Genomic DNA, 25811 nt, shown 5'->3' on the forward strand with positions numbered 1-25811 from the left:
CTGGGTGTTGAATATACAGTGGAGATTAATAAGCCAACTACCACTAAGCACCATTCGCTCATTCGCTCCTTCAAATCCTTCCTCACCAGCACAACACCCTCTCTTATGTTTCGCTGTCCACAATTCTCGCCCCTAAGACGTCTTCACACAGTGCCCGGCAACAGCATATCATAAGTCTGGGTGTTGAGCGGCCGCTGCTTACCGAGCTAACTACCATTAAGTACCATTCACTCATTCGCTCATTCATATCTTCACTAGAATTTATTTTCGCGTATTTCATCTTCACGGGAATTTATTTTCGCGTCTTCTCTCTCTCTCTCTCTCTCTCTCTCTCTGTCATTATTACGTTTTATTCATCTATGTTCCCTTAGTTTATTGTTGATATTCTCGTAATTTCGTTTATTTTTTTACGGATTTAAATTTTGGCTTGTTTGCTTTGTTTATTCCCTTTCGTCATGTTGGTGGTGTCTTTATTCGCGTTGTTCGGTCTTCTCGTCCTTACCTCTCCTTTCTCTCCTTCCTCTCTCTCCCTTCCCCTTCATCTCCTTCGCTTCTCCCAGTCAGCCTTTCGTCTCTCCTCTCACTCAGCCAAGGACAAAATGACAAATGAATGACCAAACCAAGTCAAACAAACGCCAACACGGACAAATATTGCTTTATTTCGCTCCCGCTCAGGACACTGCCAGGCTCACACATGATGATGATGATGATGATGATGATGATGATGATGATGATGATGATGATGATGATGATGATGATGATGATGATGATGATGATGATGATGATGATGATGATGATGATGACCACACACACGCTCACACACACACACACACACACACACACACACACACACACACACACACACAGAGAGAGAGAGAGAGAGAGAGAGAGAGAGAGAGAGAGAGAGAGAGAGAGAGAGAGAGAATAATAATAATAATAGAGTAGTAATAGTAGTAGTAGTAGTAGTAGTAGTAGTAGTAGTAGTAGTAGTAGTAATAATAATAATAATAATAATAATAATAATAGTAGTAGTAGTAGTAGTAGTAGTAGTAGTAGTAGTAGTAGTAGTAGTAGTAGTAGTAGTAGTAGTAGTAGTAGTAGTAGTAGTAGTAGTAGTAGTAGTAGTAGTAGTAGTAGTAGTAGTAGTAGTAGTAGTAGTAGTAGTAGTAGTAGTGTGTTTTTCTGCACAAACACACTCTAACACCACCAAACACACTTAAAACACCTCCAAGCACACCCAAACATACTCAAAACACATTTTTTTTCCTCCAACACACTCAAAACACACCCAAACGCAGTCAAACACACTTCCAAACACTCACACACTCCTCTAAACACACCCAAACACACTCAAAACACACACAAACACAATTTTTCCTACAAACACTCTTAAAACACACCCAAACACACTTACAAGACACACCCAAACAAACATTTTTGTCCTCCAAACACACCTAAACACACAACATTTTTCCTCCAAATACACCCAAACACACTCAAAACACACCCAAACACAATTTTTCCTACAAACACTCTCAAAACACACCCAAACACACTTACAAGACACACCCAAACAGACATTTTTTCCTTCTAAACACACCCAAACACAATATTTTTCCTCCAAACACACCCAAACACACTCAAAACACACCCAAACACAATTTTTCCTACAAACACTTCAAACACACCAAACACACTCAAACACACCCAAACAAACATTTTTTCTTCTAAACACACCCAAACACAAATTTTACCTCTAAACACACCCAAACACAATTTTTCCTACAAACACTCTCAAAACACACCCAAACACACTTACAAGACACACCCAAACAGACATTTTTTTCCTTCTAAACACACCCAAACACAAATTTTTCCTCTAAACACACCCAAACACACTCAAAACACACCCAAACACAATTTTTCCTACAAACACTCTCAAAACACACCCAAACACACTTACAAAACACACCCCAAACAGACATTTTTGTCCTCCAAACACACCTAAACACACAATTTATTCCTCCAAACACGCTCACAAACACACTTCCAAACACGGAATCACACAAAGGTGGATGTGGTATTGGCCTGGATGCCTTCCTGCCTCACGCGAGCCAGCACTGTTTGGTGGTACAGTACATGTCGCGTTTGAGCGGTAATACGCGTTTGGATCCCCTCAGAGCACCATCTTCGTACACATCGCCGCTGGAACACCCGCTGTACCTCTGTGGCGCTGTACCTCTGTGGGGAAAGGGAAAAAGTGTTTGGATTAGGAAAATTGGAGGTTTGGATGTATATTTGAGCGTGTTGGAGTGTGTTTGGGTATGTTTGGCTATTTTGATGGTGATTTGAGTGTTTTGATGGTGTTTTGAGTGTTTGAAGAGTGTGTTTTGTGTGTATTTTGAGTGTGTTTTAGTGTGTTTTGTTGTTTGTGTGTTTGGTGTTTTGTGTGTGTTTTTGTGTGTTTGAGTGTGTTTGTGTGTGTGTTTTGAGTGTTTGAATGTGTTTTGTGTGTTTGAGTGTGTTTGGGTGATTAGAGATGTGTTTGTGTGTTTTGTTTGTGTGTGTTTGAGTGTGTTTGGGTGTGTCTGAGTGTGTTTGGATGTTTTGACGTGTTTGAATGCGTTTTTGTGTGCTTTGAGTGTGTTTGGGTGATTAGAGATGTGTTTTGGTGTGTTTTTTTGTTTGTGTGTGTTTGAGTGTGTTTTGGGTGTGTCTGGAGTGTGTTTGGATGTTTTGACGTGTTTGAATGCGTTTTTGTGTGCTTTGAGTGTGTTTGGGTGATTAGAGATGTGTTTTGGTGTGTTTTTGTGTGTGTTTTGAGTGTGTTTTTGGTGTGTTGAGTGTGTTTGGATGTTTTGAGTGTTTGAATGCGTTTTTGTGTGCTTTGAGTGTGTTTGGGTGATTAGAGATGTGTTTGTGTGTTCTTTGTTTTGAGTGTGTTTGGATGTTTGAGTGTGTTTGTATGTTTGTGTTTTGTGTGTGGGTATTTTGTGTGTTTTGAGTGTATTTTGAGTGTGTTTCGAGTGTGTTTGGAGGTAATCTTAGTGTGTTTGTATATTTTGATGATGTTTTGTGTGTGTTTGGATGTGTTTTGGTGTATTTTGTGTAATTGAGTGTGTTTGTTGTTTTGAGTGTGTTTGAGTATGCTTGGGTGTGTTTTGAGTGTGGTTTCATGTATATTGAGTATGTTTAAGTGTCTCGATTGTGTTTTGGGTGTGTTTGGAGTGCGTTTGAGTGTGTTGATTGTATTTGGGTGTGTTTGAGTGTTTTGAGTGTGTTTGGGTGCGTTTTTACTTGTTTGAGTGTTTAGAGATGTATTTGGAGTGTTTATATGTGTTTTGATGTGCTTTTGCGTGTTTGAGTGTGTTTTGAGAGAGAGAGAGAGAGAGAGAGAGAGAGAGAGTGTGTGTTTCTCTCTCTCTTTCTCTCTCTCTCTCTCTCTCTCTCAATCCTAAACTTTTCCCTCTCTAATCCGTCACCTACCCACTCCCCTCTCACTCTCACTCACTTTCACACTCTCTCACACTCACCCGTTGGGATTTCCGTATTCGACCAGTGTGATTCCCTTGACTTCAGTGGATCCGTCCGGCCAGTTTGGTGTTATTTCGTGCCTCAACACCACCAGGTCGCTCTCACCCGCCTCTGGAATGGGAGTCGTACTGGTTGAACCTTCACATCTGGCAACTGCCGGACCTGATGGTGAATTGAGCGGCCACCAGATGTCACTGGGGAACTCCGGATCACACAAGCCAACCTGTGCTTAACTATGAAGCCGTATGGTGTTGTATAATCAGATATAAGTGATTTAATTTAAGGGCGTCTTAGTAAGACACTGGAAATTCTTCATCGTGATATATCTCTTGAAACCAGAGCTACAGTCTTTAACATCTGGTAGTTATATTCACACTGTAAACAAGGTTAATCTAATATTGTGTTGCCCAGTCATTCAGCATTATCAGTGTGCACTATTCACCTGGAAAAGTACTCACTTAGAGTGTATTAGTCTCTATTCTGACAAATCTCAAAGTGAGACAAATCTTGCCATTTAAGAGTTAGCAGGTGGCCGTCCCTAATCCAAGACCCGCCGCCGCCAGCAGGATGGCCAGAGTGAAGGGTGAAGGGTAGAGAGTAAAGAACAGCAAGGTGTGGGTGCAGGATGACACGCCGCCAGCAGGATGGGCAGGGTGACTGGTGAAGAGTGAAGCGTGGAGCATGAAGGGTGAAGGGTGAAAGACAGCAAGGTGTGGGTGCAGGATGACAAGGGGTGTGTGGAGACAAGGACACTGAAGGGAGGCGGTAGCATAGTGAGCGTGGGATCGGGCAGATGTCCACGCGTAGGTTCGAATCCCACCACGTACAGCCTTAAAACACTTTGCCATTTGTCGAGTGGTTTAAAGTTACCTACATGTCACCATGATACCCAGGTTCCAGGTGGTTACACGCAAGATGAAGTTGGCTGGTGATATGGGCCCTAATATGGGTACCACTTTATATAAAATTGCCTGCGCCACTAATGGGCGGAAGCTGAACAACGCTTCCCATATACTCTTCAAGTGAGTCTACAGGCACTATAGGCCTTACCGTAAAAAAAAAGAAAAAATGAAGTGAGCGATGGTTTCTGTGTGCGTGGCAGCGGACAGTGACGTCACCCGTGTGATGAGTGATGAGGTCCTTCTCCCATGAAACCCAAACAAGCGAGTTATATCTGATCTGATCTGATGGACAAGTTTTTCTAGATCCGCCTTGATGTACTGGATTGTTGTGGGCATTCCGTGCTTCGTCGGCTGTCTCTTCAAGAGGGAATATTTCAGTTTCATTACAGTGGCCAAAAATAGTCAGTGGAGCCTCATTGGAAGTTAATCATAGGCAAACAGACGCTGCACCGCTCGCTCAACAAACCTGGCAGGACAAGGAAGAGGAAAGTAGGACGAGCGACAGGAAGGGAAAGTGTTAGAGAGCAGAGAAAAAGAGAAGGAGGAAGAAGGAGGCTAATCTATCACCAGAACCATAAAAGAAATACTCCTAAAAACATGAGTGTCTTCAACTAAAGCCTTTAGAAATAGTCGTCGTGAGGGAGCAAAGCGTTTCTGAATACGTGTTAAAGGGAAGGAGGAAATAAACAGAAAATTGTACGTCCTGTTTTCAGAAAGGAATTTAATGAAAATGTCAAGAAAAGGTGTGGGGAATGATATCAAGGACACAGTTTTGGGAGGAGCAAGTGTTGAAGTATTGGTCTGTAATTGAAGGACGTTGGGGGCAATAGGGCCTGTTCAGACGAGGCGTTTCCAACGCGCGTTAGCTAACGAGGCGTTAGCAAAGTCACTGATAGTCTATGCCAGCAGTGGTTCCCAAACTGGGGTCCCCGGACCCCTGGGGGTCCCTGAGAAGGTCCTAGGGGGTCCGCTACTTCTCCCGCCAACCTTAGGAGAGAGGATAGAAGGTACCCGTTTTCTTTCACTTTAGCCAGGTGCCGGCGCAGCCGATCGCCACGCACACCGATGATAGCACCTCATTCAACCTGTGATATTTTGGTAACCATAGCATCTAGATGCTTCTGGTTTTTTTGCATTGCAAAGAGGAAGAGTCGGTTGTGGACATAATATCATTTGTACTCACTCTTTATTGAATTTCCTAGTATAATCAGTATGTGAATACAAGCTATTTTGTGTGTTTCTCGCCAAACCTCCCGAGTTAGCGCGAGTGAAAAGTCTTAAAGTCCCCGAGGTTTAAGGGTTAATTTGAATTTATTACGACGTAGTGTAATGCTCAAATATGTAGGAATGATTTAAGTCTAGAAAGGAAATTATAAGTAGTATTATTATCTTTAAGTAATCTTAAGTATGGAATTAATTATATAAAAAATGACTCACTACTTGAATTGATCACAAATAACTTCCCTTTTGTTTTTCTTCTTCTCACTAACACTTAAACAAAACACTTAAGCACTTAAAATTCAGCGATTGCGCCATGTGTCGTCAGACTTTTTTGAAAATATTTCAAATGTTTATTTTAAGACTTTCTTCGTGTAGGAATATGCAAATAGTAAATTTACTGCATTGTAATCATATAATGGGTACCTTGGTATGGTAATAGTAACTTCTGATTGGCTGGGGGTCCTCGGATGGGACTTAAATATCTGGGGGGTCCTTAGCATGGTAAAGTTTGGGAACCTCTGGTCTATGGAACCGTTCACACGTGAAGCGGCGTTTTGCCTGACGCAGCGTTAACGTCGGAGTCCCTTGCTAACGGCAGGCAGCGTTTACACACAGCGGTAAAAGCCGCGTTTTGAAAGCAGCACGCTCTCTAGTTGGCTGAGCTGCTACCAATGAGGAGAGAGAATGTGCGTTACTATGGCAACCCCTAGGTCTAGGATATTCCACTTGGAGGAAGCTTTCAATCACGCGACACGCACACAGCTTGTTGGTTGAAGATATTTATTTCTTCCTGGATAAGTCCAAGCAGGTCATGGAATGATTTCACTGACATTCTAAATGAGTAGAAAAACTTGGCTTCATGTTCTCTTGAACTCGGGTACAAGGTTGCAAACATGCCATGGGTGAGTCTGTCTTGTAAAACTGGATGAATCCAATGTCTTCTTCCTCGCCGCTTGCGCCGCTTCAAACGGCGATGCAACAAGACCCAAGCACATGCTGCCTCTTCCACATCCATCCTGGTTGGAACTACTGTCTGTTGCTCTCTGCATTGTTTGGCTCACACATATTATACGCACGCACAAACACAAGCGTCGCGTTGACGCCGCGTTTGAAAACGCCTCGTGTGAATGGTAGTTTCCTAACGCCGCGTTTGCTAACGCGCGTTGGAAAACGCCTCGTCTGAACAGGTAGTAACATGTTGATTGTTTGCCTTACTGGACTTGCAAGAGTGTGCAAGTCAATGACTAAAACTCTATACACTACACACTTTAAAACCACCATGCTGTAAATTTATCCTGCAGCAGAATCGAAATCACAATGGAAGCAATAACTTTACCTTTTTGCATGGACAGAATAATTATACAATTTAATGCTAACTGGTACAAATGAATCATCAATCAGTAACAATCAGTAGTTCAGATAACCAACCATACGATATGAAATACCACAACCAGGCAGTGGTAGCACTGAGACGAGTTTCAAAGCACGCGGTCTGAGACTTGTTTGCTTACGGTCATAGGTGGCGTTGGTGTGAAATAAGCTAACCGGCAACCACAAGGCGCACGCCTCAGTAGTTACTCTTGAACACTAGCGAGCTTTCCTCTCATAGTATTTATTATACTCGTTGGGTGGGACACTTCATGCCACAGCGGTGATTGGGTCTCGCTCGCCGCGGTGTCCACTTGGATGTGTTCAGAGGAATCGTCCGGCTTCGTGGGGGTAGATTTCTCTTTCTTCTGTTTTTTCCAGCCTTGGTTGTTGATGGAGGCACGGCAATGGGGAGTGGCGGTTCTGAGTCACTGCTTTCCACATCTACTATTACGTCTTCTTCATCTTCGACGATGATCGCAGCCTCTTCCACCCGGTCTTCGTGGCAAGGTTGATCGTTGTCTCGGCGAAGCGGCTGGTGACTCTTCAACGGTTTTGATGTGGGATCTTGATAGTAGGTAGACTATTGTACTTGAGGAACATTGGGATGAGAACTTGCAGGCGACGGTTGTTATTGCCAGCAAGGACTTTTGCTATGCAAATGCAAGCTGATATCTTTGCTTCCATTTCCCATGTCCTGAGAGGAGGAGGCTTTTGGCCTGAAGCACGTGCCTTGGTGTTATTGCCATTCCTCGCCACATCTCGAGCCTCAGGTCCTTTGTCTCCCTTGTAGACGGTGAAGAGAACCTTATCACCCTCTCGAGGAAGACCGATTTAGGCCGGAGAAGTGTACAAAAACGTCAGTTTTTGTACTCAAATCCCTGATGAAACCATAGCCGCGCTTCAAGTTGTACCACTTGGTCAGGCCGTGATGCTGCTGCGTGGTTGGAGGTTGTTGTGTGAGTTCCGTTGTCACTTTCAGTGCACATACAAGCGATGAATTTCACTGTCTGATTGATACAGGGGTGGGTGAGGGGGAGGCTTGTAAGGGAGGAGCTGGGAGTCAGACAACCATTCAAAAGCACTTATACAACAATGTATTTCAACACACACATACACACGAGAGAGAGAGAGAGAGACACACACACACACACACACACACCATTTACGAATCAGGAAATAACTACAAAGACCAAAATTAATGAACCCAAAATATTTACAAAAAACACCATATTAATAGTCATTACTGCTCTCATTCCACAAAGAAGCCCTGCGTAGAGCTTACAAATAATAATAACTGCTCCCTCACCTGACAAGGCTCAATGTTGGGAACCCCCCGCTGACAAATCGCAGTGCTTCCATTTTAGGATAAAATACCCTAAACTAGGGTAATTGGACCCTTCTTAGGGTAGTGTTTAGGATAATGTAGAAACTAGGGTCATTTTAGGGTAATCTGCCGCTCTATGGATGGGTGTGCTTGGAATGGTGCCAATCTGGTGGCAGGCTGGTTCTCTTTCATGTACACAATCATCCCCGTGACTTGTATCATCCCTTCACCCCCCCACCCCATTCCCTTTCTCCCCAGTCTCCACTCACTCGTCTACTACGCGTACACGTTTTGGACCTTCGGACGGTTAGATCACAGTTCACACACACAGTCAGTCACTTGCGAGGACGAGTCCACACAGAGCAGCCGCAGTAGTGGCTGTAGTGTGTAGTCCTGTGTGTGTTGTTGGGGTGGAGGGGCAATATTTAAACTTATGTATGATAAGAGTGTATTAATCAACAATTGGCAACATCGACAATCTAGGGTAAAACACTCGAATCTAGGGTAAAATCGATAAAAATCTAGGGTAAGATTTCATGAACTCAGGGAAGCACTGACTGAGAAATCGCTTCGCCGCGCCCAGCAGAGCTGTCACATGCAGGGAGATTTCCCTGTTTTAGGAAATTTAGGTCTCAACAGGGAAACAGGGAAGAAAATTCAAAATGTTCCAAAATCTAGGGAAATTTTGACCAACGGACTCACACCCTTCATCCGCAGTCCCCACCCTTGTCCTCCTCCCATCCTCTTCACCCGTCATCCGTACAATAATTATTTGTATTAATTTTTATCAATTATTTATTGTTTCCTTTCCCTCTCAATTGAATTTCAATCCACTTCTGAGGTCTCTCTCGATCACTATATCCTTCCTCTACCGTTCACTCTTCCTTCCCTCATCCCCTAACAGCGTCATGACTTGTACGAGACCCGTATACCGTCCCTTCCCTTTCCTCCCTCGCCCTGGCTAGCTAGCTGAACCTGTTTTCTACGAGACCGATAGAGACCCGTATTCACCCAAACAGTGTCATGACACGTATGAGATCCTTATATCGTCCCTCTCCTTCCTTCCCTCGCCCCTGATTGATAGCTGAACTTATGACAGCTATATATATTCGTGTGTGTGTGTGTGTAATTCACTGTTTGATCTGGTGCAGTGTGTGACGAGACAGCCAGACGTTACCCTACGGAACGAGCTCAGAGCTCATTATTTCCGATCTTGGGATAGGTCTGAGACCAGGCACACACCACACACCGGACCACACACCGGGACAACAAGGTCACAACTCCTCGACCTCGATTTACATCCCGTACCTACTCACTGCTAGGTGAACAGTGAACAGTGAACAGGGGCTACACGTGAAAGGAGACACACCCAAATATCTCCACCCGGCCGGGGAATCGAACCCCGGTCATCTGGCTTGTGAAGCCAGCGCTCTAACCACTGAGCTACCGGGCCGTGTGTGTGTGTGTGTGTGTGTGTGTGTGTGTGTATATATATATATATATATATATATATATATATATATATATATATATATATATATATATATATATATATATATATATATATATATATATATATATATATATATATATATATATATATATATATATATATATATATATACACACGAATGTGTGTATGTACGTATGTAAGAAGTTAAAAATTACGACAGGGAAATGCTGCGCTAAATAGGGAAATATTTTTAGGCAAAACAGGGAACTTTTGGCAACTTGATCTGGCAGCACTGGCGCCCAGTTGCTCGCCAGCCCTCGCAAGGACAACAGGAATTGAGGTTTGCCACCCAAAGAAATTTTGATTCTAGACCCGCCGCTGACACCAAGCAACACACACACACACACACACACATTAAGGCACGGTGAAGGAAGACGGAAGAGGAACAGAGAGATAAACAATGTTGTTCCGGTAAGTGGTGTACGTTTTATCTATATTATCTCCATCAGGCTCCATTCCGCCGCATAGTTCCGTCCTACAGAGGCCCCGTGCACGGAAAACATAGGTATCATAGCTTTGCAGTATTATACAGTATATGTACCCAAGCTTATACAAAGAATACTATGAAAAAACTAATATATAATAGAGGTTTATGGAAGGTTCGGCGGTGTGCCAGTTGGAGGGAACAGAAAAACCTAACTGTTTTTTTGATACGGTAAGCCTAATTGTTTTGAAACTTTACTATTTTGTTTGAGGGGCTAAAAATAGACTATTCTGTCCACTTCATCAGGTTTAGACATCTACCATGATGTGTGAGGCAGCCAGTGTGGTGGAGTGTGTAGTGAGGGGAGCGTGGCAAGGTCGCGGCTGCCTCACACAGGAAGTGATGATAAGCATATTATCACAGCTAACACTGACAACTGTGCTTATTTATCATTGTCTTGGTTGCTTGACTACTTCTTCTTGATGTTTCTGTTTCGTCAATTTATTCGTGCCATAAATCTCGTCAATTGATGCATGTAAAGACGATACTTCTATAAATTATAGAGCAACAAGCGTGACACCCTTCGGACCCTTCCTCCTCCATGTCCACCCAAACACTGGTGAGTCCAGAGCAAGGTTGCCACATTTTTCGGAGCAAAAGATGCCAAGTTGGTTCCAATAATGTGCCAAGTAGTACAAAAAAGTGCCAAAGTCAATTAAATATATAGACATTATATATATATATATATATATATATATATATATATATATATATATATATATATAGAGAGAGAGAGAGAGAGAGAGCAAAACTCACTAAATAACTACTTGAATACTGTTACATAATTCTATGCAAGACTGGCTATTGTAGAACGACCACAAAACATATGGAGTATCTTATGCTGGCATTCCAATGATATGTTAAGTCCTTTTTTTTTCATATTTATTATCACACACTGATGTGCAAAGATATATTTATTATGTTTGTCCATAATAAACTTCTACATAGGTATTCCATTCATGAAAGTTCAATGGTATTCCTAGAAAACACAAAATATTGCATATCTTCCTACTAAACATTAACTGTTGTTAGACTAGTAATGAAAGAATTCATCACAGCACAGTATTCCTACAAAATAAAATATTGCATGTTTTCCTGCTTAATATTCATTGTTCTATATGAGAGGTAAACAACTCCAGCATTTCTGGAGTTGGAACAACATCCCGGCAACACACTCCTCTCAATTGCAGGTGACATCTGATCCGTAAAATGGCATCCAGCATCTTTGTGCTCATTCTATTTCTTCATTTTGATTTCACATTCGTCACGTGAGAAAACATTCTTTGCTGGGGTAACTAGAGATGAGAGTGCCCACTTTGATCATTCCTGGAATGGATGTTCTCCCATTCCATTTTGGAGCGAGCTTATTATACCCACCCAGGACTGCACCGAGTCAAGTGGAATATTGCCACTGAACACACTTTCCTCACGCCAATTCACTACAATCATATTTCTGTATTGCTGCTCAACCCTGTCCACTTCTTCTGGCTTTACAAACTTAACAAATGGTAAGGTCAGGAACACAGGCCTAGTAGCCACCACCTGATTCAGGACGACTGAAGGATGCATGCAAGTTACATAGAGGTTTGAACTCATTTCTTGCAGGTGGGAGTCTAACTTCTAACTGTTGCACAGCATCCGTGATGAAGCTAATGGCAGCGGCGGCTTTTGATTTCTTTCACCTTCTGCATGGCTTCACATTTTAGGGGGTTGTTTTTCATATAAGAAGATATTTCCTGTACAAAGCGTGCTCCAAAGTCTGCTTCATGTTCACTGAGCTTGTCACCTTTTGCAGTAACAATTCTGGACTTGATAGATTTATGAAGAAGATTGAGCTCATGTTCCATTGTGTGGGGATCAAGATTAGTGGCTTGAAAAAGTGCATTTACTTTTTCAAATTCCATAATAATTGGAGTAACGCAGATGAAGTAAAGTTTATTCACCCCATCTGCTAACATTTCTTTTAGCATTCTTGCTTTGAATTTGGCTTCTTGGCCACAATTCTGAAAAGCACAGATAAAATATGCATGCAACTCTTCCCAGTTACATAGAATGGTGTTCATAACTTTTCCTCTCACTAGCCATCTTGTAGCTGCTGGTTGTTGGAATGGAGTTGGTATCCCTTTTCTCTCATCATCTGGAGTCATTACATCAAAGAGAGATTTGTAAGCATTTCTGCGTACAGAACTTTTGGAAAACCACTTTGGAATTTCTGATAAAAGGAATCCCAAGTTTGAAGGTAATTTGTTGAAAGAATGTTGCACAGCAAGGGCAAGGGAGTGACAGATGCATCTTATTTGCACACAGTTTGGTGATTCCTCATGTATTTTTGTCCAAACAGAATTATTACTCACTTGTCCTCCAATGTACCACAACACCACCGCTGACTCTCTCGTCACTAAACCATTTTTCACCAAGTCCTTTCACCACAAACAGAGGCCTCTGACACTGCCTAATTCACTCCAAAAATACCACAGTATTCTGACAAAGAAAATGTCCCCGGATTGTGTCTCAGAAATCTGGTTACCTTAAGCTGGGCAGGCTGTGGTGTTGGGCTGGTCGCACCGAATCCCACCGTCCTCCCACGTGTACTGCACTCCACGCCTCCTTCTTCTTCTTCTTCTTCTTCTTGTGACCTCTTCTGCTTGTTTCGGTTTTCTCGTGAATCTTGATCCTGATCTTGATTGGGCTTTCGTCTTTTATTTCCACCGATGGTAATGCCGCTAAGTACTACATTAGGCGGGATCTTTAAATTGATAAAAATGTGAGAATAAAGTCTTATTAGTGATTGTCATCGAAAAATGCCAAAAAAGTGCCAAGATGCCAACTCGATTTTTTGGATGCCAAACGCATTGAAAAAGTGCCAAATTTCTTGAATTTGGCACCAAATATGCCAATCTGGCAACCCTGGGACTCCAGAGCTGCCAGATCGACTATATAGCCAATATTTCCCTGCATACAAGCTAAAATTTCCCTTTTCAACCAAGAACTTCCTTATTTATTATGTTCAGAAATTAAGATCATACAAAACACTAAATTATTTCTACATATTCACGGTCAAAACACGAAATTATTCATTCACTCACATTCAGGGGGAAAAAAAACGTAAGAGCTAATATTTCTCTCCAGAATTTTCCCTTTTAGCGATTTTTCTTCCCTGTCATAGTCAAAATTTCTCTAAAACAAAGAAATTTCCCTGCATCTGCCTCCTCTGTGGGTGACTGGCAGCCGATTTCTTAATCAGTGTAATCCTGGGATACCATGTAGTAAGTTAGGTGGACACACAGAATCCGATTTCTTAAAAGCATCTGACGCGGTTCTGTGCCTGGCTAGGATCCCACAATATTGGAACATTGGGGTGTTGATCCAGCACACAACGTCGGGCAGGGATACCCACATGAAAGAGAAAGACGAAATGTAAGAAATGTATTCATGATGTATAAAATCGCTTCAGAATAAACAATATATATGTTATTTTTCTAATTTTGATAGTATTTCTCTTTTCTTTCAAAGCAGTAACCCTATCATCACTGGTAAAATGTTTTAAGACAACATGCCTGGTCGCGCTGGGATTGCGGCGCGACACACACAAAACAAACATCTGCTGAGCTGCACCAAGCTGGGAATTACTTCGTATAAATGGTACGTATCATATATGAATATATGTATAATAGTCAAAATAAGGAGTGTCCGAATGTTGCAGCATGGTTACAAGTGAACCATCAAACCACCCGTCACTCTCAGAAATGAAAGTTACTACAACGCCTCGTTCTAGTACTACAATTAATTCCAGTTATTTATTTTGCACTTTCGGCCATTTTACAAAAGATTTTAAGCTCACACGTCCCTCTACTATCAGCAGTAGGTATGACAGGTTGATTGTAAACACCACAACCCTGCTGATTAGTAGGTTAGCTTGATATGCCGTGGAGGGAGGGAAGGATCCATCCCCGGTTAAAATTAGGTTATTTTTGTTTAATATCACAGTGGAAAAGCATAAATAAATATTGATACATAAGAGAGAGAGGAAGCTGTTAAAAGTGAAAGAGCTGTGAAGGAGGACCGGGGAAACAAGGTGAAAGGGAGGGACGTGGATAATGGTGGAGTTGCGCTTTTTCCATTACCTATTTGATATTCCGAAACATATTTTGTCTTGAAATAGGCTCGACTAGGTCAGGTTAGGTCACAGCAAGGTTAGGTTAGGTTAGGTTAAGGCAAGGTGAGGTTTATAGATTTACCATTACTACATGATACTTATAGTCTAATTTACTAATATTATAATTGTTGTTGTTAGGTTAAAATAAATACATTGTCATTTATTACATATTTTTTATTATTATTATTATCATCATCATCATCGTCAACACTATTTTTATTATTATTATTATTGACAATCTCACCAAGATTTACCCAAAATTTCTTCCTTGTTCCTTGAGCCACCAAATTGCCTGTACTTTGTTTTAAATGCAGTGAAGTGTATATGTAAGTACTCGCTAATCATATATTACCTATTTTCCGTGGCATTGTTAATAATCTCCTACAAGATCTTGACTATGAGGAAATAGAAGAAATTCGGCGCTTAAGATTACTACGTACAGTATTACAGGATCGCAGTGACCCGATGGTATACCTCACGGAAGAGGAATTCATCGCCGTGGTACAGTGGACCATGCGTGCTTTGGGATCCTAGAGGTCTCCAAGCGCACGGGTTCGAATCCTGTCCACGGTCCGAGTGTAGGTTGGGCTTCCTCACTCAGGGCAAAAAACTGGTTCGAATCTTGTCCACAGTCAGAGTCTAGGTTGGGCTTCCTCACTCGGGGCAACGGTTTCCTAGCGGGTGGGCTTTGAGATAGGAGGTACCACAAAAAGTATCCCCTTTAGCCCAGAGATTCCCGTGAAAAGCCCACATGGTATAGAAAAAAGAAAAGAAAAGGGCAATTATCCCAGTCGTGGTAGTTCAATGCTTCTATCTATTTATAATTATATATTGGCGTCTTTTTTTGTGGAACATTTCTTAAAGATTAAAAATCCCAACAGGTATCGACTATCAAAGGATGGCGTAAGGAATGTGCTTGAAGAGATCACACCCTACTTGGGAAGAATACGAGATGGAAGAGAGGTAAGACAATCTATAACAGAGTAGTATAGGCTGAATGTTTTGGTTGGAGATCTGGCAGAATGACAAACAACACCCTACGGATCGGTACAATTTAGCTTTACTATAACTATCTTCAGCCTCTTTCTCACCGCCGAAATGTTGCATCTCTTTCTATCTTTTATCGCTATTTTCATGCTAATTGTTCTACTGTTCTTGCTAACTGCATGCCTCCCTCCTCCTGCGGCCTCGCTGCACAAGGCTTTTTTCTTCCTCTCATCCCTATTCTGTCGAACTCTCTATTGCAAGAGTTAACCAGTACGCTCAATCATTCATCCCTTTCACTGGTAAACTCTGGAACTCCCTCCGTGCATCTCTATTTCCGAATTCCTACGAGTTGTCTTCTTTTAAGAGGGAGGTATCGAGGCATTTGCTCCAGAATTTTGGCTGACGCTATTCCACTTTTAAGAGAGCCAGCACTCAAGTGGGCCTTTTTTTTTCATCTTTTTTTTTTTTTTTTTTTTTTTTTTTGCCCTTGGCTGGCCCTCTTTTCTACATAAGGAAAAAAAGTTTTATTTAAAAACTGGCGGTTTCTATCCTTCTCTCGTTTATCTTCTGTTTTCTTTCCGACCGCTCTATTGCTGCTGTGGTAGACGGCCACTGTTCTTATCCTAAATCTATTAACATTGGTGTTGCTTAGGGATATGTCCTGTCACCCACTCTATTATTCATTAGTGATCTTCTTAACCAAACTTCTTGCCCTATTCACTCCTACGCTGATGACACCACCCTACATCTTTCCACATCCTTTCAGAGACGACCAACCCTACAGGAAGTCAACAGATGACGCAGGGACACCACAGAACGCCTGACTTCTGATCTTTCTTATCTTACTAGTTTTCAATGCCTAAAAAAACTCAATTCCTCCATCTATCAATTCGACACAACCTTCCAGACAACTATCCTCTCTTCTTCAATGACACTCAGCTGCCTCCCTCTTCCACACTGAATATCCTCGGTCTGTCCTTTATTCATAATCTTAACTAGAAACTTCACATCTCATCTCTTTCTAAAACAGCGTCTATGAAGTTCTGAGGCGTCTCCGCAGTGTCAACTCTTCAACTGCTAACTCTGTACAAGGGCCTTATTCGTACTTGTATGGAGTACTCTTCCTCTGTTTACGGGATTCCACTCATACAGTTGTGTTAGGTAAGGTGGAATCAAAAGCTTTTCGTCTCATCAACTTCCCTCCTCTGACTGACTCTCTTGAGGCTCCTTATCACGGCTGAAATGTTGCATCTCTTTCTATCTTTTATCGCTATTTTCATGCTAACTGTTCTACTGATCTTGCTAACTGCACAAGGCTTTCTTCTTCCTCTCATCCTTATTCCGTCTAATACAAGAGTTAACCACACACACACACACACACACACACGTTGTTACTTGCTGCTTATAGAGGTCAGGGAAGCATGTTTGATTATGCATTTGTTATAATTTGATTGATTGGTTGAATGAATGAATGAATGATGTATTTATGAGTGTTATTTCTTGATCCAATAAGTATTAAGGATTGTTATAGCGAGTGGGAGAATTTGATGTAGTGTAATCTTCTGAGAAAGCATTTTCTTTATCTAAACAAGACCTACAGACAAGCAGTGGGTGGAAATGTTCATGTGCAGTGTTCTAGTGTTGAAGGAATTTCCGGCACCACTTTAACGGAACTCTGAATCTCTCTCTCTCTCTCTCTCTCTCTCTCTCTCTCTCTCTCTCTCTCTCTCTCTCTCTCTCTCTCTCTCTCTCTCTCTCTCTCTTCCCACAAACTATACTGTCACTATGATGATATGATTTATTATATCCTAGAGAGAGTGGAAGGGAAAGGCCTGGAGAGAGGAACACACACACACACACACACACACACACACACACGTGTATTTATTTACCTACAGTCCATTTCTTCACGATACACAGTTCCAACCACTTCATTGAAGAGCACTGAACGTGAACAGTCCTGCTGAAGAACCAGTGCCATGGCCGCCTCATCCGCCGCTGCCGCCCCCGTCCCCGCCCCCTACACTGCCACCGCCATGACGCAGGAGGATTATTCGCGTTTCAAGCTGGTGTACATCTTGATGGGTCCTGGAACAGCCGTGCTCTGTCACGCCCTGAAATGCGGCACAAACAAGGCCCCCTCCACCACCCTCCTGGACCACCTCAACAGCCTCCAAGACTCCTCGACGGCCAACTACTGTTCACTCAACGATAAGACGAAGAAGAAAATCTTTACCAAGGATGAGGAGAGGAAAATCAGTAATGATCCCTCGTGCCAGAGCTTTGACATAACACTGCTGTACAAGAGCATAACACTGGCCTGTGAAGGTGTGGCAGATCTCAACGATGCACGCTGGCAGGATCCATCAGTGATGGAGGGGCTCTTACATAAGATCAAAGAGGAAAGAAACGCCTGTGTCCACGAATGGTCTCAGATAACAATGGATGAACACCAGTTGAAGAACAAACTTCAAGATTTAGAGAGCCTCTTCCTGAGAGCCCTTCAGGCCGTCAAGAACAGGTACGGATACCGCGCTGAGACTAACACCCTCATGGACAATGTGAAAATGCAAGTAAATGAAGTATTGCAAGCCTTTACTGACAAAGTCATCCTTCAGATGAACTTTGAGAAAAAACTGGATTTATTTAAGGAAGTGTCAGCATATCACCTCAAAGATCTCTACAAAAACTTTGAATGTTTTGATCCGCTGTCATTCCTGTTTGGACCCGAAGAACGGGTCCACATACAGTTTGTGTTTACAAACTTCTTCTTCAGCAAGAACACTCAAAATCTAAAATCGACTGTTTAGAAGTACTAAAAGTTCTGAGGGAGAAGTGCCGCCCCTCCCTGCCTGCCCACGATGACAGACCGCGCCTCGCCGTGGTGAGCGGCATTGCTGGGAGTGGCAAGACCACCCTGCTCACTTTCTTGGTGTCAGAGTGGCGCAGGGAAGAGTGTGACCGCCGCGTCACGTGCCTGGAGGAGTACGACATCGTGCTCAGAATACTGTGCCGGGACACAGATGCCGAGGACCTGGAGACATTCCTGGGCCTGGTCCTCCCGCCCAGTCTCTCGGTGTTTGGGGAACCACTCGTGAAGTATTTGGGGCGCTGTAAGGTGCTCTTCCTCATAGACGGACTTGACGAGATGAACGACACTTCCGAGAAGCTCGTCACCAATGTTCTCACCATCGCCAAATATAACAAATGTTTGTCAGTCCTTGTCAGCTCACGCCCGGAGCGAGTGGACTGGTTGGTGAGGCGTTATAAAAAGGATTACCACATATCTCATCTGTCTCTTGAGGGCATTCCCGTCACTAAGAGAATAGAGTTTGCACTGCAATACTCCACCTCCTCCACAAACCATGACAGGCTGAGGGAGTTCATGACACAACAAGAAAACACAAAGTTGTTTGAGCTTCCTCTCAACCTTGTATTCTTGGTTAGACTGTTTGAAGAAAAACAAGACTGCATCAAGGAAAACATTACCCAAGCCAGCCTGTACACTCACTTCCACGAGTGGTGCACAGAAAAGCTGCATGATAGAATATCCACGCATCCCACATGGGGGGAGAAGAGCCCACTCACCCTCAAGACGAGGATAAGAAGAGTGGTGGAAGACATGTACCAAATGGCACTACAAGGCCTGCGGCAGGACAAATTGAGCCTCTCAGAGGAAGACACGGAGCGGCTGGAGAAAAGCTGCAGGAGAGAAGACCTGCCGCCCCGAGAAGTCCTGGGAGCTTTCTTCACGCTGCGATTGTCCGTCAACAACAGAGTACGTGAGCAACACTACTCGATGCCCCACAAAGGACTGCTCGAGTATTTTGCAGCTCGGCACATCATGAAGTGCCTTCAGGATGAGTCCCTCCCCACCACTCAGCCTTGGACATTTCATGCTGACCTTAACCTTTTCTTCCTCGTGGCGGGCCTGTTGGCGAAACAATATGTACCAAATCACCAGAAGACCATGAAGGTAGTGATAAAGCAGGTAGAGGAGATTGGCGCAGGGTGGTTTGAATGGCTATCACTGGTGGAACACACGGATTATGATGAAAGCTTCCTGCATGCCATCGCTCACCACGTCACAGATTATCCTCTTCCTGACTCGCTAGAGATAGGAGACAGTGAACTGGCCAGCGCTGCGGCACTCCTCCCCCTTACTCCATTGAAGACACTGAAATTTGACCTGTGCAACAAATCTGTGAATATAGACAATGTTCGTGCCTTATCTCCTCTCCATTGCTCTGGGTTGTTCCTACGTCACCATTACAAACACCCCGGCGACACTCCCGCCTCAGACACTGTGCTGCAAGCCATACACAGGTAAACGCTCACCTGCAGATGTGTGTGTGTGTGTGTGTGTGTGTACTACTTCTACTACTACCACCACCACAACTACTATCACCACCACAACCACCACCACTACTACTACTACTGCTACTACAACACCATCATCACTATAACCACCACCAACACTACCATTACTACTGCCACTTCCACCACCACTGCTACTGTCACTACCACCACTACTATGTACTACCACTGCCACCAACACTACTACCACCACAACCACCACCACCACCACTACTACTACTACTACTACTACTACTACTACTACTACTACCCACCAATACCACTACTACTACTACTAGTAATAATAACCATGATAATGATAATAATAATAATAATAATAATGATAATAATAATAATAATAATAATAATAATAATACCACTACTGCTACTGCTGCTGCTACTGTTACTAATAGGGAAACTCTACGTTGATAATAGTAATGAAACAGAGAGAGAGAGACTGTGAGTGAGTGTGTGTGTGTGTGTATTATGCAGTTCAAAGCCTCGCCATTCCAGGAGTTGCCTTAATGAGTTCTATGGTCACCTGAGTGCTGATTGCCTGGCGCTGCTCCCTGAATGCCTCTGGCGGCTGTCCCTGGCTGTATCCAGTTTTGAGCACGCAACCCGCCTCGCCGCAGGACTCACTCGAGCCGCCTCATCTCTATCTAACCTGACCCGCCTTGGTGAGTGTGGTGTGGTGTGGTGACTCTTGAAGGTTGTGTTCCATCTCCTTCCAGTGTATTTCAGTAAATGCTCTGTGTGTGTGTGTGTTTGTTCAGTACTGTTTGATCACCCAGCTTGCCTCCATACTTACCGATCTTCGGATAGGACTGAGACCACAACACACTCCACACACCGGGAAAGCGAGGCCACAATCCCTCGAGTAGTGTCCCGTACCTACTTGCTGCTAAGTGAACATTAAGAGGCTTGCCCATGTGCCTTGCCGCGTCCGGGATTCGAACCCGGACCTTCTCGGTTGTGTGTGTTTCTGTTTGTGCGTGTGTGTGCGGTGACTGAGCTTGTGGTGTGCTTGCAGATATACACATTCCCATGTCGATGGTAACACCAGCAGCGGTTATGTCACCACTGCCTGACTTCGGTAATGTACGCCTCCTCTTATCTGACGTGGACGAAAACCTGGTAAAGGAAGCATGTCAAGTGGCTGTAGCTCTCCAACCTAGAACAGGGTGAGTGTGTGTTTGTGTGTGTGCGTGTGACAATTATCGCGACGGTCTTCTGATGTCCATTCAACGCATTCTTACTTGACTGTCGAAATTGCTGTGTGTGTGTGTGTGGAGAGGACGTGGGGGAAAGGGGGGGAGACTGCAGTTCCAGTGGGCCTTTTTTATTCTAATATTTTGTTGCCCTTCGCAGTTCTCCCTATTGCACAAAAAAGTAAGCTTTAAAAATGAAAAACTGATAAGCAGGACACACAACTCAGATCACAGAGAAATGACTCAAATATAGAAACCAGATTAGCTAGGGAGCAAGACCAAGGAACCGGTTACTTCATGAAGCTCTAAGCAAGGACAAGAGGGAAGAAAATGGCCAGCACACAGACAGACAGACACACACAAACAGATACACAAACACACAAATAAATACAGTCACACAAACACTCAAACACAGACAGACAGATACACACAGACGCACAAACAAACACACGGACACACAGACAGACACACAAGCACACAGACAGATAGGCAGAGAGACACACAGACAGACACACACACAGACAGACAGACATACAAACACACAAACAAACAGATACACAACTACATAGACAGACAAACACACACATAGACAGACAGACAGACATATGGACAGAAATACATACAGAGACAGACAAACTTGCAGACATAAATATACAGACAGACAGTAGGTCAGTGCAGACAGAGTCATGAACACTCCAAACAAGAAAACACACACACACACACACACCATGGGCAGTTTGAGGCTCATATTGTTAAGATGTTTGGAGAAACGTATAATTTGATAAAAAAATATTGGATTAGCCTTCCATTATATGGATAAAGATATGATGAAGAAATTAATTAGTATGGTAATTAGACCAAGATTGGAATATGCTGGAGTGGTTTGGTCCCCTTATAAAAAGAAGCATATAAGGAAGTTGGAGAGATTGCAGAGAATGGCAACAAAAATGGTTCTGGAATTGGCAGAAATGACCTATGAGGAGAGATTAAAAGAAATGAATTTGCCTACCTTGGAACAAAGAAGAGAAAGAGGAGATTTAATACAGCTTTATAAACTGTTGAATGGACTGGATGAAGTGGATAATGAGCAAATGATGTTGAGAGAGGAAAACTTAAATAGAACTACAAGATCGCATAGTAAAAAGATAGCCAAGGGAATATGCTTGAAGGATGTGAAGAAATATAGTTTGTGTGGAGGTGTGGAATGGTTTGAGTGAGGAGGTGGTGTCAGCAAGGAGTGTGCATAGTTTTATAGGAAAGTTGGATGTGTGTAGATATGGAGACGGGGCCACACCAGTATGATACCCAGGCCCTGTAAAATTACAACTAGGTGAACTAGGTGAATACACACACCCTTCACTGAAAAAAAAATAATAATAATGATTACTCCAAATCCAGCATCAGAGTTTCCTCCTGCAATAGAGAGCCACAAAATTTCCTAGGTCTGATTACTCTCTCGATAGATACCCCAAATGTCTTGACACCTCCCTCAACTTTCCTTTATTAATTTCTGCAACATTCGCGGTCTTAGATCTAAATTTCAATCTACGGAACACCACCTCTCCTCTACTAAACCTCATCTTGTCCTCACCGAAACACAGCTGTCTGAGGCAACTGACAGTAGCCCCTTCTCTGTTCCCTCTAGTATCCTCTGACTAGCCAAGACACGGATGGAGAGGTAAACTAGAGATGTACATTATTGCTGTTTATTAGTGTACACTCAAGCGAGCGGAGATGAGTCGTGAGGTGCGTATGTCCCAGAGTTCCGGTGCTGACTGGGGAGTTCTCGGCTGAGCATCCGGCCCGTGACCTCACACCGTCTAGCTGGGGTTAGATCACTGCACCTGGCCAGGCTTAGATAGTTCCACACCTGGGCCGGATTAGCGTGGTGGTAGTAGTAGTAGCAGTAGTAGTAATGGGGTTCACTACACCTGCTACTTTCTCCATGCTCGTTTTGGTTCCAGAGCTGGATGTATAGACAGAAAAACAAATATTTCAAATTTAAATGAAAAAAAGAATATTGAGAAAGAAATTAATATATAGAAATGTGAAAATACAAATAAAGACATGAAAAAGACAAATATTAGGTAAAGTGAAGTGGAAATACAAATAAAGTACAAACAAACTGTAGCAAAAACAACAACAATAACTAAATAGCAAAAAGCAAAACGAACAAACAACCAAACTTAAATAAATTAATATAAATATCATGCCTTCGTTTTCCCTTCCAGATATCAGACCATTGGCTTCCCGCGGGGCAGGATGGAGGCGGCACAGTGGCGGCGCCTCCTCCACCTGATGAAGGACGAGGGGATCACGGTGGGGAGGAGAGTGGAGGTGCGGGGAGGGTGGAGGGTGCATGGATGTGTACGGATACCAGAGGAAGCCTTCACGATGGAAGACCATAGTGAGCTGAACCATCTCACTGACACTTTATGGGGATGTAACGTGCTCAGGTGTGTGTCTGTGTGTGTGTGTGTGTGTGTGACAGAAAGAATCTCTCTCTCTCTTTCTTTCTCTCTTGTATGGCTCGCCTCTTTCTTTTGATTTTTTATTATTTTACGTGCCTTTATAGCTCCATCATCTGAGTCCCCGTGCCTTAAGCTTTAAAAAACTTCCTCGTACCTTTAGCCTTTAAATTTGACCGCATTTTAGTTTGACCGAATAATTTTCCGTAGCGGCGTCATGTGACCTTGGCTGCTGCGGCGTGTGTGTGTGTGTGTGTGTGTTTAATTACTCATGGCTTCTTCCACACAGTCGCAGAGACGAGTTCTGTTTCTGACAACCCTGATGAAGATGATGGAGAAGACGATGATGAAGAAGAAGAAGAGGAGGAGGAGGAGGAGGAGAGTAATATTGAGTCGTGTGAGTAATACAGTATTGTAATGTTTGAAATGCTCTGCTGATAGTGATTAAGTCATTATTTTGCCTGAAATCGATTGTTGTCTTATTGTGGTAACTTTGCCTTGTGGTTTACGAAATCACCACCACCACCACCACCACCATAACCACCACCACCACCACCACCTCAAATTAAATGGTTTCTTTCCGTGAGCTGAGAAGTCGCGTGTGTCTTTTTTCTGTATTATATTTTGTAGTGAGTGTGTGCATCCTCTCTCAGGTCAACTGGATTGTAAACGAACAGACTTTCATTCGAGAAAAAAAAAAAAATTCATTTGAGAATATTCTGTCTATTTATGGTAAAGTTTTGTGAAATTTGTAGTAAAAGTTTATCAGTTCAAAATTAAATTAAAAACCACTTAAACACTTAATCTTTCCTTTATTCATAGCAGTATTCACCCTAAGTAATGTATTTATTTATGATTCATTTATTTATTGATTATATATATACATTTTTTTTTTTTCCCGCAATACATATATCCACCCTCAGTCTTCACCATTTCCACTAAATCGTGGCGCGGGCGGGGTGTCAGCTGGGATTGTCTCCGGTGTTCATTCGCGTCTCTAACACTCTCAGGCTCAGTCAGCATTCCTGTGGTAGACCCTGTTGTTGGCTCTGAGTGGTGGTCGACTCTATTGGCTATCTTATCCTGCCTTGGTGGTTGGTTGCTGGTTGCTTGCTGGGCCGCGAACGCCTCTATACCCGTAGCGTGGATTCCCTTCAGCCAATGACACACCGCGCTGTTATGAAGGCTTTAATTGCCAACCACGAACTTGATAGGTAATATGTGTGTACTGCAACACATACACTTCCATTAAAATGCCTCCATCTCGGAAATAAAACCATTTATTTTAAGACGCTTTTTTTTTTAAGCTGTTAATCCGATTGCTGTGAAATTTTGCAGGCACAACAACCAGCATATTGGTATTGTGCTTGTACAGTTTAACGAAAATCTGTGGAATAGTCTCAGGTATTCTCTAGGTGTTATATACTTGACTGGTTGCAATAAAACTGTGCAAACATAACAGTTAGCGTATTATTATTATGCTTATACAGTTTAATAAAAATCGGGCAAATAGTTTCAGGTATTTCATCAGTACCTGCATGTGGTCAATGTGTTACGTACTGTACATACATAATTATCTTTTAACACATAAACAATTGATCCGATGGAAATTAAACTTTGCAGACATAACAGTTAGCATTTTGTTAGTATGCTTATAAAGTTTCATTAAAATTGGTTGAATAGTCTCAGGTATTTCAATAAGCCAACATTAGGCAAGGCTGCGCGTGATATTTATTTTATTTTTCCACAGAAACAAATGATGTGAATACAATGAAGCTGTACAAGCACAACAAGGACCACATTGCTATCATTCTTAGGAAGTTTCATTGAGATTCGGGTGAAGTGTCAGGTATTGTAATATACAGGCATAACTTTGATTTGGCTTCATATAATAGATAGATAGATAAACAGATAGATATAAATAGATTGATAGATATTTAACACAAATAATCTGATTTTAGCTAACATAAAAACCTGCAGGTAGAGGTAGAACAAATAAAGAGGATTTGTTGGCCATTGCAAATTTGCCTAGCATCGTCCGTGTCACTGGTGGAACACACACACACACACACACACACACACACACACACACAATTGTGGCACCGAGAGAACAGGAAGAAGTGTGTGTGAATGGCAAGGGATATCACTGTTTAAATGTCCAAGTTCTGTTCGACATCCTTCCCAGGTGGCCAGGCTCAGTGCATGATGCGCCTATTTTAAAGGGTCGTAGTCACTTTTCCTACAAACCTGCAATAATTGTAGTACTGCCACATATTCTACACAT

The 25811-nt window shown here is 42.7% G+C and overlaps 1 protein-coding gene and 1 long non-coding RNA gene across 2 annotated transcripts; one reads left to right on the forward strand and one right to left on the reverse strand.

The window, feature by feature from the left end:
* Positions 1-1897: 1897 nt before the first annotated feature.
* LOC123506067 lies at positions 1898-4405 on the reverse strand. Its single transcript, XR_006675336.1, has 3 exons — positions 3993-4405; positions 3534-3645; positions 1898-2241 (listed from the first exon to the last, which is right to left on the reverse strand). It is a non-coding gene; the product is annotated as an uncharacterized LOC123506067 (long non-coding RNA).
* Positions 4406-10091: 5686 nt separating this feature from the next.
* On the forward strand, positions 10092-25041 carry LOC123506059. The gene is given in 9 exon segments (XM_045257909.1): positions 10092-10276; positions 13863-13991; positions 15387-15468; positions 17413-18250; positions 18253-19818; positions 20362-20528; positions 20882-21032; positions 23291-23515; positions 23817-25041. Coding segments are annotated over 6 exon segments (2913 nt in total). The 5' UTR covers positions 10092-10276; positions 13863-13991; positions 15387-15468; positions 17413-17471; the 3' UTR covers positions 23842-25041.
* Positions 25042-25811: the final 770 nt, after the last annotated feature.

Source organism: Portunus trituberculatus, chromosome 2, assembly GCF_017591435.1.
Source record: "Portunus trituberculatus isolate SZX2019 chromosome 2, ASM1759143v1, whole genome shotgun sequence".
NCBI classification, from domain to species: domain Eukaryota; kingdom Metazoa; phylum Arthropoda; class Malacostraca; order Decapoda; family Portunidae; genus Portunus; species Portunus trituberculatus.